Source organism: Aptenodytes forsteri, unplaced genomic scaffold, assembly GCF_000699145.1.
Source record: "Aptenodytes forsteri isolate BGI_AS27 unplaced genomic scaffold, ASM69914v1 Scaffold118, whole genome shotgun sequence".
Taxonomy (NCBI): Eukaryota; Metazoa; Chordata; class Aves; order Sphenisciformes; family Spheniscidae; genus Aptenodytes; species Aptenodytes forsteri.
In genome coordinates this window covers 2253405-2269967 of record NW_008795859.1, presented here as the reverse complement: position 1 = coordinate 2269967, position 16563 = coordinate 2253405, and the positions used below count along the sequence as shown (strand labels likewise).

At 43.1% G+C, this 16563-nt stretch overlaps 1 protein-coding gene across 2 annotated transcripts in view; it reads right to left on the bottom strand.

The window, feature by feature from the left end:
- Positions 1-5849: 5849 nt before the first annotated feature.
- Positions 5850-16563, bottom strand: part of ATP2A2 (ATPase sarcoplasmic/endoplasmic reticulum Ca2+ transporting 2) — a 50093-nt gene continuing 39379 nt past the window's right edge. The window contains exons 16-21 of one of the 2 annotated variants that reach the window (XM_009283904.1): positions 15918-16120; positions 14538-14623; positions 13998-14131; positions 12816-12933; positions 12578-12698; positions 5850-6963 (exon numbers count right to left, since the gene is read on the bottom strand). In XM_009283904.1, coding sequence (XP_009282179.1) covers positions 6944-6963; positions 12578-12698; positions 12816-12933; positions 13998-14131; positions 14538-14623; positions 15918-16120 — 682 coding nt within the window. In that variant the 3' untranslated portion in view covers positions 5850-6943. Of the gene's footprint in view, positions 6964-11065; positions 12699-12815; positions 12934-13997; positions 14132-14537; positions 14624-15917; positions 16121-16563 lie in introns of those variants that run through there. The other variant, XM_009283903.1, reaches the window with a different exon arrangement.

The following is a 16563-nucleotide window of genomic DNA, read 5'->3' as shown; positions in this document are numbered from 1 at the left end:
CCCTGTGGGGCTTTTTAGGAGGGGGGGGGGGGGGGGGAATCCCATGTCCCGAGACTTGGACTTGATATAAGTTTCTTAAATATTTACAGAGAACAAAAAGTCCGATTAAAGCGAAGTGCCTGGACGGGCAGGCAGCAGCAGCAGGCTCTGCTTCGCTAATGGGGGCTCGGTGATTTGGAACATCTCCCAGTTGGGCTCCCTGGGCTGGGAGAGTTTAATGGTTGGCAGAATGAGCTACTTACATTGGCAGTTGATCCAAGAACTTGGGTTGCTCTGGCAGCACAAAAGGGCCTGTTCCTGTGCTGGAGAGGTGACGCGTTGCCCTGTGCTTTGCTATAAAGGCCGTTAAGATGCCAGCTCTTTCCCAGAACTATTTAACTATTTAAAAATTCCCTGAATTTTTGTTGTTCCTGCTTTTTCCCTAACGTTTAGTGTATAGTATATTGTGTTATTCCTTGACGCGCAGTATGGTTTGATGAGTTGAAGCTGGTAACTTGGCTTCATCCTCTTGGAATACTGGGTAGTTTTCCAGGAAACTTAAGCGTGATGACATCAGCAGAGCAAGAACAGCGATCTGTGGATACGCATCCTCCTTAGACTGGTCTGTGTAAGCTGCTGTCCATACGGTTCTTGAGATACATGTTTGTCTGTCGGGAAGCCAGTAAAAAGCTGCGATCTGTGACCGAGGAGCTTTTTTGCCTTGTAAAACTTGACGGGGTCCTAGTTAGCCAGCGACGGAGTGGGGCGGCGGTGTAACCTCAGTTTCTGGTTTTCCTGCTGAGGTCCACAGTGAAAGTGCGATGGAGGCAATGTTTGTATGGATTGAATTGTCGCTGTCGATCTGGTAGTCCCACGTGGCCTGGAATGCAGGTAACTGTTTAATGAGGGGAAAGTTTTTGGCATTACTCTGGAAAAAAACTGTAATTCTTGTATTAGCCGAAGTTCTAGCTGGCCTGGGTAACTACTGGATCCTGGTGTCGCTGCTGGCGGTTACAAGAGGAGGAACAGGGCATGGAGACAGGCTTTAACATTTCGTCAGCTCAACCAGGATGGCTTTTAATAGGTAGGAAAGGAGGTGGCTCCAGCGAACTTCTCGGTGTCTGTTCTGCGGAGGATAATGTCACGCTGAAACTCGGCCAATTCGATAAGGCTGGAGGATTCTGTCAAGTGTTTGCTCCCCTTACAGAAATACTGGGCTCTGAGAAGTTTTAAGGACCTTCCACCCAGTAACGCTCCAGCCCTGGAAATATTTGAGTTTTTGCAAAAGGGGTTTAACCCTTCCTGTGCTGTGCTTTGATTTCTGCTTTTGTTCCTGCCGCCTCTACTGCCTGAAAAGGGTGATTAGGAAAGATTCGTTTCATTTCCTTTTGTGCCATGATTTACCATCCGTGCCATGAAGGAGGCTTTCAGATGTGCCATGATTTACCATCCGTGCCATGAATTCAGAGGCTTTCCATGGTGGAAGGAAGAACATCCATCACCTGGTCTTAAATAGGTGTAGGAACACTTACATCTTGCTACAGGGATTCCTTGGGTAGGACACTGGGCTGCTGGGTGTGCAGCCATGGCACGAAGGGAAGCATTGCCTATCGGAGGCAGGACTCGGCCGTTCCTCTCCCCTGCCCTGAGGGGAGGGGAAAGCCTACGGCCCGCTCCTAACCCCGGTCTAGTCCCATTGCCAAGCCAGTGAGGATTGCCTTTCCACTGGGCCATTAGCAACAGGTGAAAGAGGAACCGAGTAGCTTGGTGGGACGCCGCCAGGGGGCTTTCACGGAGATGGAACTGTCTTGGTGAAGACTTCAAAGACCAACGCCTGCTGTGCAGCTGGTGAGGGGAGCTCTTAGTCCCATTAGGCTTTAAGATCAGAGTGTCAGCAGCTCCGTCTTGTGAAAGGTCGGATGTTGTTAGTCTTTCAAAGTACATCTGTTGGATAAAAGCCCTTCTGGCTTAGGTAGAGACCTCCTGAATGAGCACGTGGAACCTGAAGAGGTGTAGAGAAGAGCTAAATGCTGAGCTGGTCTCACCAGGGCAGCTCTGAGTAGACACAGAAAAGTGACTTCAGGAGTTAGAGCAATTTCCAAGAAGAGAGGAGTGTCCTGGGAAGTCTGTGTGCTCCAGGGTCAGCGTCAACTTGAGAAAGGAATTCGGGACTTCAATTTTAGGTGCTTGAATTTCACTTCAACACCTTTATTAGCTCTGTCCTTCAACCCAGACTAAGGGAATGAGCACCTTGTTCCCTGCTGCAGTAGGCAGCCACCGGCAGCAGTAGCCTTTCTCTGGTTTAGTTACATGTGCTGGTGTAGATCTGGTGCTGTGCAGCACACATTAATTCTTCAGGCTAGTTTTGGCACGTCGCATACAGCTTTATTGCAGAGTCTGGTTGACACAATGTGGGTAGAAATGTCGGCGGCGCTGCTTGGGGAGGTTCTGTAACGTTAGGAGGTGGAGAACTTGTTAAAGCAGGTTCTGGGTGCTTTGGAAACTTGGCCTTGATTTCTGACAGGCCACCTGCAGTTTGCGTGCCTTGTCTGACGGACTGGAGATTGAGTCGATGCTATAGTGATTTTCTCCTGGTTTTCTTTTTGATCTGTGAGAGGTTTGGGAGCTGTAAGCAAGAGCAGCGTGGGATTTGGAAAGCAGCCCATCATGAGTCCGTACTCTCTGGTTGGGGCTGAGGCTTCCAGCACCTGACGGCTGGTTTATGAGCACGGGTGGGTGGCTGTGGCTTGGGTTCTTGTGCTATCAGTTCACTGAATGTATGAAGCCCCTTGGTGGGATGTCCCGAGAAGCTGCAGTGCCCACGAACCAGAGGCTTAGGTTTTATAATGGTACAGGACTTAGTACCCATAACTCATAGCCAGAGGTGAACTGTATCCACAGCAAGGCAGCTGCTGCAAAACAGGACTGGAATTGCTGTTTGCAGCATGGTGAGATGATGGATATTTGGCAGGAATTGCTGGACAGCTGAAGAGCTCCACCATGAATAGTTGTTGGCATGGCAGCCCCGAGTCAGCCCGGCTATGGACGGTGAGGTTGTTCTCCCGGGAAAGGGAAAGGCCACACATTTGATGAGTTAAGGGGTGGTGGGAGCTTTCCTGTCCATGGTTTGCCTGGTGCAGGTCAGTCTTGTACCTAAACTGAAGGTCCGCGTTAATGCTTAAGTCGCGGCGAAGGGCAGTGACAGGAGAAACTTCTTTTAAGTTACGACTTCTGTCTGGGGTGTCCTGCCTCGCTGCATGCAGGGCAGCAGCAAGCGCAAGATCAAAACGCTCGGTGTTTTGCAATCACGGTGTGCTGGAGCTGCGTGACTTGGTTATGAAGGCATGAGCTGGGTGCAGCTTGATTGTTGCTAGCCACTGATGTTATCTTACCCTGGCAGTAAAGCGGTGCTCCTTGCCTGCCTCTGCAGGAAAAATTGACTCTGCCACCTGCGTAAATAGCAGGAGGTTTGTAGCAGCCTGGACTTAGCAGGTTTTGGGTGTTTGTGGCCATTTCTGAACTTTATTTCAGTTAATTATGGTAGCCTCTCTGCCTCAAAGAGAGGCTGAACGGAAGCGGTTCGTGGAGGCTGGCCACCGTTCATAGTTGCTGTAAGCTCCCTGCCTCTCGGCTGCTTTCCTTGGACTCCTGAACCTACACGTGTAAAATTGGCCTAAAAGTCCCTTCCTTTGCCATGCCTGAAGAGCCAGACTGGTAAATTTTACCTCTTCTCTTAAAGTTGGTGATGTCAGCAAAATCCTGTGTCTGGCTTACGTGCAAGCTGGCACTGCCCCAAAAGCACTAACGCAAATGGAAGTGTCTAGGTGGTCCCAGGATACTGCACATTCCCCACCAGCAGCTCCAGGAGGGGGAAGAGGATAACTCTTACGGATTCACTTGTAAGGGGATAATCCTTATAGGTTCAGTTCCCACTGTCTCTGTTTACACAAGCGACAGGGACTTGCCCTGATTAGGCAAATAGCCCGAGCCTGCTAAACTGATGTCCGAAGGCTTCCCTGCACTTCCACGTGGTTAAATTGTTGGGGTGAAATATTTCAGAAGAATGCGTCAGGTGCACAGAGCTCTGCAGACTGAGCAGAGGGTGGATTGCTCATCTGTCTTCTACAGTCCTGTGACTTTTCCTGTGGCTTTTTTCCTAGCTGAGGTTGCAAAGCAAATTTGCCATCTCCTCCCCCCCCCCCCCCCCCCCCCCCCGAGGCTTTTCTCCTTTCTCGCCCACCCTCCTGGGGGTGGATGTGGGTTCTAATCGTACGCAAATTCACCTCAATGTAAAAATAGGGCTATTTTCTGCCCTCTGGATTTAGAATTTGATGTAATGTATCTATAATGCCTAATAACTGAAGCTGTGGGGAACTGTTTTCTGTCAGTGGCCTCATCCATGCAACGCTTTAGAGCAGGGGTTTGCAGTGAGGAGGGGGAAGATGAAGTTGTTTATCTTGGCATCTCTTACCACACACTCCTGCACTCAAGTACCTAGCAACCCCCCCCGAGCGTCATGTTTTCTTCGTATGGCTGTACTCCAAAGTGCTGCTTACAGTTCATTTGGGTGACTAGTTACGAGTGAATCTTGCAGATCATAATTTAAAAAAACGTTTAAAAACAAGTGGAGAGGTTGGTCTCAGTTTGCTCACCAGCGAGGCGCTGTCTGAACGCAGAACTGCTGAAACCGTCCATGGAATGTAACTCGTCGTGGCAGCAATGCAGATGGAGCGAGAGCTGTTCTCTGAATAATGACTTCGTATCATCACTAATCTTTACACTTGGTACCAGTGCTGGCGACATGTATTTCTGCAAGTTGAAAAAAGGGACACCAGATCAGCTGGGCAGCAGGAGTAACTTTCACACAGCTGTGTTGGTACAACACCTGAGCGCGTAGGTCTGAGAAACCGGACTTCAGCTGCCTGCTGTTGAGAAAGAAGTGAGCCTCGTTGTTGGTTCCTAATTAAAGCAAGGCTAGAGGTTATGACAGGGGGAGAGGTGCTAATGGGGCAGTTTCTTCCACTGTGTTCTGGACAAATGACTTTAATCGTTTAGCTGGGGTGTCTGTGTAAGGCGTTAATATGACATCTGCCACTGCCTTCGGGCGCTCGCTGCGCCTGTGCTGTCTGCAGTAGACCAGCTGGGAAGGCTTGCAGGCGACGGTGCTGTTGGTGTGTGCTGAAGCCAGGCTATAAATAAGACGGGGGGAAGCGCTGCAGTTGTAGATAACAGCTGAGTGCTGAACTCGGTTCTGACAGCCTCAGCCCAGAGGTTAGGAGCAGAGCTCAGCTTGCTTAGAACAACACTACCATAGTAGGAAGCAGGCACGAGCAGTTCAGCCCTATGTATTAATGCATCCTCCACCATCTTACGGTTCAGCTGAACAATGGAATTCAGCCCTAGTATTTTTAAACCTCACGCTGTCGTGTTTGAAGGGTCTCAGATGTGTCACCTCATTTGGATAACACCGTTTGCTAGCAGCGTGCTGGTATCACGGGCTGGAGGTTAAGAGGCATTACATTTAATTTCTCACACAGTACTGTAGTTGGCTGAAGTTGCGTATTTAGAGAGGCTCCCCCTCCTCTTACTCCAAACAAAATTCAGTTTATGGGCTTTGGAGTCAGAGCATTACAGGACACTTGGAAAATCCAGCCTTTAGCCTTGGAGCGCCTTTAGTCTTGCCTCATGCTTAACAGCGACTGCTGCCCATGCTTTGGGGAACGGCATGAGCCGTAACTGCCAGAAGCACTCCCAGCAGGCTGCTCGTGGGGGGTACTTTGAAGCCTTTTGCCTACGGAAGGGGGAAGAGAGTAGCAGCTACTTCAGGTTGGGGCAATTTAGAAAATAGAGAAGGACAAAAAATGAAGATGTAGTTGGGAAAGAAATGTTTATTTTAAGTTTCTCAGAGGGATTTTACAAACAATGGAGCATTTTAAAAAAATTGAGTGATCAAAGTACGTGACAGTGTCCCTTAAACACACACACAAGCCCCTGGACAGAGGAAATCACACCAGCGAGGAGGTCAATACTGCCGGAAGAGCAGCTGGCATCTGCATAGTTCTAGGAGGAAAGATTGCAATGGTTGGTGCTATAAGTGTCATCCTGGCATTAATATGAGAGCACTGAAGTATGTACACATGTACCTGCGGAAAACAAAGTGCATAAAATAACACGCAACGTATGTATTGTAGAATAAATTTATTTACCTGATACAAATGAAACTAGGTGTGATGCTTCTTACTGTCAGCATGTAAATAGACAACTGATCTTATTTACAACTACTAAAGGTCATACATGCAGTTGTGGTAACTGGCTAAGTCGGTCGTTTCTTTTTAGATAAATGCATCACAATATTTTGTATTGCACCAACATCTGTCTTACTGCCTTAGATTTAAATAAGTTACATTACAGTGCAAAATAGGTTCATTTGCACACATGATAAAAAATCCAAAGTTATGAACTGGAGGCTTACGGTTTAACATTAATCTGTAATCTTTTCAATGAATTTTATAAATAGGGTAGCATTGTACATAAGCTGTTACAGAGTAGTATGTTTGGATGATACAATACAGAGAAAGATTTGTCTACAGCCGCAGGCATGCATTATTTTGATATTGTACATTTTATAAACTGACATTTTACATACAGAAATATGGAAAATTGGCTGACAGCTCCGCGATTCTTGTTCAAGGAGAAACAAACTCTTCTCCGTGCAGCACAGAAACCAAACTTCTCTGGAGAGAGTTTCCAATTCGGTAAGCTATATTGCACGTTTGTACATCTGTATAATGAAGTCCTAATGGTACCACACATTTCTTCCACAGAGAACACAATGAGTTTTGTTTTAGGGAAAGCAAATAATCTTTACACATGATACATGCAGAAGTTTTGGTAGATGTGTTGCTAAAGACACATGCACGCAACAAAACAACCTTACATTTCTGCAAAATTGTTTAGGAAGCGATTACTCCAGTACCAGTATTGCTGAAAAGGAAAGAAAGAAAAGGCATCAGTTAATGAAAGGATGAACGCTGTCTGTCATTACACAAGCAAGACTAAGATCAACAGTGACAGAAGAAAGAATGTTAAGTTTGATAACTGGCTGCTCTGTCGCTGAAGGGACACTCTCAGGTTACTTTGTTCTTAAAGCCTAGAACCCTCTGGATTATGGCTCAGTCCTTCTGAATGCAGCAGAGCTCCCTTTATCAGCAGCAAAGCCAGCACTTCCTACAGAAGACTGCAGTGAAAAAGAATTAAGACACATTTAGATAGCTTTTGGCTTTCTCTGCCTGACTAGCAGCAATAGACAAGCCTCACTTACTTGTCATTTTTACTTTCAAGTTCCATACTACACAGTTTGAGCTCAAGCTTTTAAGAACTTTAAGGGTATGTTTTTCTAATCAATGCATTATAGTGCAAGTTTGGCCCCGAAGTGACCTGACAATGTCCCTTTTCCAAGTTATGCAGCTTATTCTGGGAAGCAGTAGGAAAGCTTTGAAGAAGTCATTAAACTCCACAGATTAATGCGTAGGCAAAGGGTAGAGTACAACGTAATAAAGCTACTACTGTACTTTACCCCTAAAATACAGCGTAAGGTTAGCCTTGCGTCTAGGAGAGAAGACCAGTGTACTCTGATTCCCTAGAACTTGATGGCGGCTCTTCAAAACACTGCTTCAACACTATAAAATTTAGGCTCTCCTGCTAAGATTTGAAAATGCATATTAATGTAATTAAGGATGTAATTAGCAGAGATTAGGGAAACAGTTAATGGTTAGAAGTGTAAAAAAGTAAACAAGACAGGTGCAAGAGACAGACAACTTTGTATCAGTTTTACCTCCCTTCATCTCGGCAAATTCAACCATCTTTAAGCCGTTTACCACGTATACTCTGTGCATCAGCTGTGTTCTTGGAACAGTGACAGAGGACTGCTGTACTGCATTTTATCATCAGATTAAAAACCTCATTTTCTTACCATTAGCCTTCTCCAAAATAGTCTCCCTACAAACATAAGCCTCGTAGCGTTTTGACAGACTGGTATATATTTTTCTGCAGCCTCTTTCATCCTTATTTATTTGCAATAATATTTTGGGAAACCAAGTATGACTATTTTTATTGCTTGGATGCCAGCAAAAAGGAACAGCTCGTTGTGTAGCTCACAAGCAGTACTTTGAGCCACTCACATTTGAAAGCAGAGCGGGCCTGAGGCACAACGAAGATAAAGGCCCGTCTAAATATTTGACATACGACTGCAGCTGCCTGACCATTTTCTTTGCTCTGATTCGGACGAGGCTACAGAACACTGAATTCAGGAGTAGCTCACAAGCAGTACTTTGAGCCACTCACATTTGAAAGCAGAGCGGGCCTGAGGCACAACGAAGATAAAGGCCCGTCTAAATATTTGACATACGACTGCAGCTGCCTGACCATTTTCTTTGCTCTGATTCGGACGAGGCTACAGAACACTGAATTCAGGAGGAGCTGCTCTCATACCAAACCCCACTGGTTTCCCAGCATAAGCCGTTATCCTTCCTGGTGTTCCTAGCATAAGGTAGCATCAATCACATGATTGACACTAGTCTTACACACCTCTCACACTACAAAATAAGTAGCAATATGTGAGGACACTAAGGAATCCAGAAAACAGCAGAGATGAAAAAGCTCAGTGAGGCAAGAGCAAAAGGAAACAAAAAGTATAAAGTTATTTTCTAAAAATGGGGTGGGAGATAAAGCCTGGGTAACTTTGAGTCATTTCTGCTTAAGTAAGTGCTTCTGTTTATATATTCACAGGGCTAACACTTTAAAATAGGAGTTACCTATTTCTATCCCCAGGTAACCCTAGTACAGTGAGGAGGCTGGAGAAGAAATATGTAGGGAACAAAGAAATTGAGAGTTTCAACTTTGAGATGTTGGTAAGCAAGTCTATTCTAAATTGACAAGTCCTCCCTTCTTGGCTTCTCTAGATGAAAGGACTGATAGCTAAAGAATGACGGGATCTACACAATTAAGGATAAGCATTTTGGTTAACACGTTTTCTTGCAGTGCATTACTAACCTGGCATTGTATTTCTATAGTTTCTGTAATTGAAAAGCCAAGCCATCAGCTGCCTTATGCTATTCTAACCCAAGAAGCACACTCAAGCCACCTCCCACAGCCTACTCAGCTGAGAAGGGTTAAGACAAGATCCACAGCACTCCAGCTCCAAGATCACAAGGAAGCTTGCAACAGACTTATTTCAGGGCAGGGTGCTTCACCACCTAGGAGGAAGCTCCTGGTAGGTCTTAACATTTGGCCAGTCCAGACCTCACAAGGCTGGTATTTACCATGTAGTGGCAACACTTGAAAAAACAGAAGTACTGAAAGCATAGCCACAGCTGCCATTGAACCTGAGATAAGCAAGTGTTGATCTTGGGGAACCCTATTGCTCCACTTCTACAGGAAAATTTGGACAGCAAGACTGGGAGAAATAAAAGAAAAACAGGGTAGATGAAGATTGCTTGGGCTCTTTAGGAGCCCAAGTCTTTAGGACCATTCCCGTAACCTCAGGAGCCTGTAGGGATGAATGCCACTCCAGTTACCCACTGGTCATCCAGTTTCAAAGGCAAACTCCAAGGAACACAAGGCCCTAATGCAAGTGCCCCCAAGACATGCGATACGAGTGAGCTCTCAGATGTCAGTATGGAAATCCATGACACAAGCAGTAAGATTCATCTTCACCACAGACAGAGATCCAACAAAGAAGTTGCTGAAGACTGAATTCTACTTATCAACAGTCGTTTCCCCCTTCAGCTTCTTAGAGACAGGGAAAAAGGGGGTGTATAGCAGGATTATTTGGCATAATAGACAGGAATAGGATTGTACAAGAAGCAGAATCGTTCACGATGACACAGTCAGATATGTGGCTTTAAAAAGCCCATCAACACGCTGCTCTGGAGGTTCACACAGAACCAGTGTTCAAAGATTCAGTGGTGTTCCTGCCCCGGAAAATGTTTGTCAATAATGTTGGGAGCACATAGAACTAACTTGCTAGTATTTGTTTCCAACAAATAACACACTTGCACATATTTTGATCTCAAGGAATCCTAAATCACATGACCTATTATTTTTCTGTTTCAAGAAACAGGGACAAGTCTCATATTACTCATTTATTGATACAGCAAATGGCCGGTGCTGGCCGCTGGTTTTGTGGTATGCAAAACCTTAGTTTGGCAGACACTAAAAAGGAGATTCAATGGGATTTAAATGCTTACAGTTCAGCAGCACACCCACTACATCATCAGGTCCAGCTCCTCTGAGTCACTTCAGCATCAACTTACACAAGTCTATATAAACAGTGAGTATTCACAATGCAGTGGCATTTCAGATAGGGCGTGTGTATTTTGAAGGTAGCATCTATATTTGAGAGCTTGAAACCTAGAGAATTATCTGTGCTCACTGGATTCCAGCTGACACTAACAGAACTTAGCTTTTAACTATCATCCTCCTCTATAAGGAATCAGAAAGCTGTTTGAATTTGGTTATTAAAGCAGACTGAGCCAGCAGAAGATAACACTGTCTACAAAGACACAGTGACCCCAGTACAATTTTCAGACTATCCTGTTAAGCTGAGACTGTTCTTTTGTCTTTTCATATGACCACTGTAAAAAGTGTTTCCACTTACTGGGAACAATAAGCTGTTTTTGCAAAGAGGAGTGCCTGCACTTTGAGCCCTGCAGATACCAGAGACGAGGGAAGGGTGGTCAGCCCAGAGGGGCATCCCCTATTTCAGAGCAAGAAAAAGCTTTGGAGTAAACCAGCGCCTGACCACAAGTACCAGAGTGTTTTGGACACTGAACATTCATGCGAACAGCTGTCACTGTCTTAAGTTACAGATTTGTCCAATTTTATCTCAAACTTAAGACCAAAAGCTGTAAGATCTTGGGGCACTAAGGCTCCTGGGTGCTATAAAACAAGACCTAAAATACACTAAACCAAAAGCAAGTGCTTTGCCCTTGGAATCAGTAATTTGAGCTTCAGACCACAAAACAAAGAGTCTAAAGTGGTGATAATAATGTAGCACAGCAGAGTTTGACAAAACACAGCATGGGAATGAAGGAAATTACTATTTATTCTTCAACATGTATACAGCATATGCTATTTTACAGCAAGTCACCACTGGCATGGTGAAATGGAAGAGAAATACTCACTTTAGTCGATGAAAGTTGGAAGGCATTGGAGAAAAACACCACAGTTAGGACTGTTAATGACTTACACATTGTTGATACAGGACTGAATCTGAAAACATGCTTTAACATTTACCGTAATAATGAAGGTGGTTAGTGCCACATCAAAATAAAAATAGTTCTATACAATATGTTCAATTTGGTCATGTGCTATTTACAGATTTTACAAAACACACACACGAGCTTGTTACTTCAAGTCAGGCTAACAACAGGCCAGCAGAGTAACTCCATGTATACAACTGATCATTAGTGCCCTAAGTGTAGTAAATCCAATTTCTAGCTATGCAGTGCAAGTTATTTTTCCAGGACTCATTACAAGTTTTGATTTGGGGGGGGAGGGGAGAAGAAAGGATCTGACACATGTAAATAAGGTATTAAAACCCAACTTAAACCCTCTTTTGAATTAAAACAGATTGTGTTTGTTAAAAAGGCTTGTTTTAGATTTAAGTAGACAGAAGTAGCCCTCCCTATCCCTGCATAATGGGCAACACTGGCAAAATAAGGTCTGTTACAATAAAATACAATAGACACTTAAATAAATAATCTTAAAAAACAACCCTATGTGTGTTGAGAGTATGGAAGAACCCCAGCAGGCTGCACCTGGAATGGTATTTTCTGCACAAGCAAGATTAGGCATACCTCATACAGAAACTGGTGTAAACAAGGACAGTCAAGAACCAAGAGGGAGGGAACAGGAAGAGGGGAAATCAAGAAGAAATCCTGACTGAGGTAGCAGTACTCTCTACTCAGTGCAGAAAGTTCTGCTTATGAATAAAACCTGACTTTATGACAAATTAAGATTGGATGATCATGCAGAAGACAAACAGTTACATGCTTTTTTAGTTTTAGACGACACACATTCATTCCCTAAAATCTGCTGCCAATTTAGTTTGATAGTGTCCGCTGGCTCAAAAAAAATTTGCTTTTTTTACATGATGAATAGACTATTGAACAGAACACTGTACATGCTTTTCATCTACAAAAAAATATTTGCATAAAATAGTGTTAGTTCTCTGTACATGTCAATGGACACTTTAACTGTGTATAAAAGAGGAATATATTGCCCCCACTGAAGTCAGAAAAAGCAAAAAACCAAAACCTAGATTATGAAACCTCCATCACCGGCAAATATGTTCATGTGAAAATTCAGCAGAAATAGACAGTTGCTCTAAACAATAAAAAAATTAAGTTAAACTTTTTCTTTGAATGTAAAACTTGTCACCATGTCAGTCAAGACCAGAACATATCACTAAAGTTAGTGTCTGTGCTGTAAAGCCAGATAACCAAGGGCACAGTAATGAACACAAATGGCCAGGAAACTCCTTCGGTGCATGCTGACAAAGAACATGGTTTGGTGGCAGGCCGCACACTATCTTTACCAGGTTCCAGGTAGTTACGGGCCACATATTTAAGTGTTTCATCGAGCAGAATGACAGGTAGTGAGATTTTCAGTACCATCAGCCATTGCGTCACATTCAAAGGTGTGATCTGGAAGATAATCTGAAAGAAAAGCCAAGCATTACATCTTTTCTCCCCCTCCATCCCTTGCCTTAAGCTCCAGACAAGTTTTTGCTCTATCTTCAAGTTCAGGGATGGGTGTAAGATACAGGCACTTACTGGCAGTGGTTCCACATAAAGGATAAGGAAGTGGAGTGACATGGACAAGCAAATAGCGCCCACCAGCCAGATATTTTCCCACGGGGGCATCCTCATCAAGGATTGATTTTCTGATAGACTGTAATAGAAACATGATACATATGTGTACATAAGATACCAATAGGAAATTCAATAAATCAGAAAGCTAGCTAGAAAGAAAAGCAGCATGGCAAGTCACAACTATCCCAGTCATGGAGGAAAGGAAGGCACCAAGATACGGGTCACGTGTGTTGCAACTTTAAACTACCTTGGAATTCCGCTTAGCAAAGCAGTCACAGTTCAGCCACACATTCAGTTTCAAAAGCTTTTGTACGTTCTGCTCATTCCTGATCTAGTCTACCTTTTTTGCTACGACCCTGACATAGGGGGGTAAGGGAGGGGTAAGGGAAAGATGGGCATGACAGCATAAGACAGAATCCTCCCCAGTCTACTGTATGCCCGGGGACTTAGTGCACCCACTTCTTCTGAAGTTCACTTAACGACTGGATATACAGAGGGTCAAGTACTTGCACCTTCTTAATGCTTGTTCTTTAATTCTGCTCTTCAGATTCAATCTGCATTTAGGCTATGCTGCAGAAGAGGCTGAGATCCAGAACATCAGATGTAGAGCAGTATCTTACTATGTAGGACTACCGCAGTACACTTGTATCTAAAGTTTATTTGTTTTTAAATTAACTGACCTCTAAGCTATTTGAAGAAAAATACCCTTGACATTGTGCTATTTAGTGGTTTCCATTTATAATCTAACATTAATTGGCTAAACCCACACTCCCTTAGGGCAGGAAAAACTATTTTCCCTATCTTCAGCATTCTTATTTTAGTTCTCCTTGGTATCACTTTATACCAACATAGGAGAGAATCTGATTGGTTAGGCTTAGATTAGAAATAATGGAAAACATTTCAGTTGCTCATGCTTAGTAAAATATCAGAGTGAATTGGCAGACTTAAAAATATACCTTATCATAAGAGATCTCAAATGTTATCTAAGAGAGTAATTTTGTTTGCACTACCAGGATTCAGAAAGGAAGTATGACTCATTCTTCATTAGCTGAGCTGTCCATACACTAAGAATCAAATTGCACAAGAGGTAGGATTTTGGGTAAGCTATGCAGAAACTTTGCTTTCCTTTTTGGACATACGAACCTGTTGAGAGCATTGCACATCTCTATGGTGACAAGTACAGAAAGGGCCATTGTCATTGGATATGGAGACTCGAAGACCACACAGTCGACACCAAAGAAGTCTGGATTGTCCTCTTTGCACTGAAGAAAATGGCTCTAGAACAGAACAATGTGAACTCGCTTCCACAGCTTGTTAACTTTTAAAATGTAAAATAGGCAATTACAAAATAAGCAGTGAGTATTATGAAAACAAAACTTTCTAATATGACTCCTATAAGCACTGGTTTTAAACTTTTGCCAGCCTTAGGAAAATCCCCATTAGTCTTTTACTTACAAGACAACAATTAGTCCTTCAAATTGTTTAGAAGCTCAGGTATCCCACCTTTGAGCTACAGTATTAAGACTAATTAATCATGATCAAGTTTTACAGTTACAAGTCTGAAAACATGTCATTGTATAAACTTCTGTAACCTACTGTTTTTCTACAGTCATTTCAAGTAACAAGTATGAAAGAAGCATGTACCTCCCCTCTCCCCCCAAAAATATTAAACTGAGCAAATACCAGCTGATAAAAGGTAACTCTTGGACCACCATCAGCAGCAATAAACCACCAAGCAGCAGCACCCACTGTGGCAGCACCAACATAACCTTTAAGAAAACAAAGTGCTTTTTTCAGTGTTGTGAACTGTATGTAAGAGAAGATATCACTTGCTACACTTGAACTTCTACCTCAAGACCTCCAGTACTGTAAAAAATAGATTGTAATTCATCTATCTCCTGTGCAAAAAATCTGCTCCACCAGCTGTAACTTCAATAACCATTAAATACTGTACTAATATCTGCTTATGGAAGCTGACAGCTAGAACTTATGGCAAACAAGGATATCACTTGGAGTAATCAACCTGCAATTTTTCTTTTTTCTTCTCAGACCGCAATGTGTCTGTACTTAGATTAACTAATACTGAGGTTTACTTACTTTAAGATCTATGAAGTCAGTTAGGAAAATTAAGGTCACAACTTCTGGCGTGAAGACAGTGTGCATTAAGTATCCACAGATACTTATTCTAGCTTTACAGTACTATAGCTACATATAAGGTTTAAATCTACATCCATTCATTTCACAAGTTGATATGATTTCACAAATTGATACTCTTGTTTTCCCCGATTATAGCCATACCAGCAAACCTGTTGTGTTCTTCTACTTAAGCACAAAAATGTAAGTTAGATACATGACAGTTGTCATTTTCAGATTTAGAAGTAGTTCTACGTACGACCTCAACAGCTAACGCAGGTGCATATTCACTAATCACTGGTCTTGGTTCTTCAATCCCAATCCCACAACATGCTCATCTTCCTAAAGCTGACAGTTATTGCATGGACAAGCTAAAATCTGCCATCTCAATGCTTTGAGCTAAAAGTATTTCAGCCAGGAATGAGTCAAATGGGAGAAGGCAAGTAGGTGGCTGCTTGAGAACAGAGATCAGACTCGGCCCTAAGTTCATCTATTCCTGAAGGGCTTCTCTTTTTGAGGACTGTAACACCATCCACTATCAGGCAATTTCGAAGGTGTAATCCAGTATGGCCGTATATAAAATTTCTAATGCTTTCCTAATTGTCAAAATCAAAAGATTCTGATGAAGTGGTGAATGTCATACTGATGTTATTCAGCTAGGGCTTTTGGTGCCTTAGTTGCTACCAATGGAAAAAAAAATCCTCACAACTTCACTGTTCTGATCATGGCACTGCCTGCAAATGTGCAAAACAAAGCATGAATCTCAAAACAAAATAAAGGAGGAATACCTGTTCGACAGAACATCTATTGCTAGCTTTCAAGATTGCAGCACACAAGAAGATTAGACAAACTGCTTTCGAGTGGATCTAAAAAAAAAAATTTACCTGCCTAAGTTTACTTAAAAAAAATAAAAAAGCTATTACTACTTACATCCAATAGCTAGGTAACGGAAGAAGAGCCATCCACTGATCAGTGGCTCTTTAGGGTTGCGTGGTGGCTTATTCATGATATCAAGATCAGGAGGATTAAAGCCCAGAGCAGTAGCAGGGAGACCATCCGTCACAAGGTTTACCCATAACAGTTGGACAGGAATTAGAGCTTCAGGAAAACCCAGGGCAGCAGTCAAGAAGATACTATAAAAAAACCCACCAGTTATAAGCTTATTCTTGTGCATGTAAATAAGTCCTTTTAACACTTAAGCCTAAGCCTGTAGCATCACTTCTGTTCTATCACAAGCCAAATATTCACATTCGGAAAACTAAAAACATTCTCCAATAGCAAACACTTCTAACCACTGGCATATAAGTTTTGAAGCATTATCTTCTTCTGCTAATTTCAGGAATTGAAGAGTTTCTGCTTTAGCCTTGTTTTTCCCCCACTCCACTTGTCTGTTTAGGTAAATATATACATACGTGCATAAGGGCTTGCAAGCCACTTTCTAAAAGACACTAAAACTTCAGCAGACATAATAGCATTTTAGCTCAAATGACTAAGCTTCATTTAGCTAGATTACCGCTAGTCCCTGCAAAAATTCAATGAGCATGTAGCTTTCATGGCTCCAAGCCTGTGTGAATAA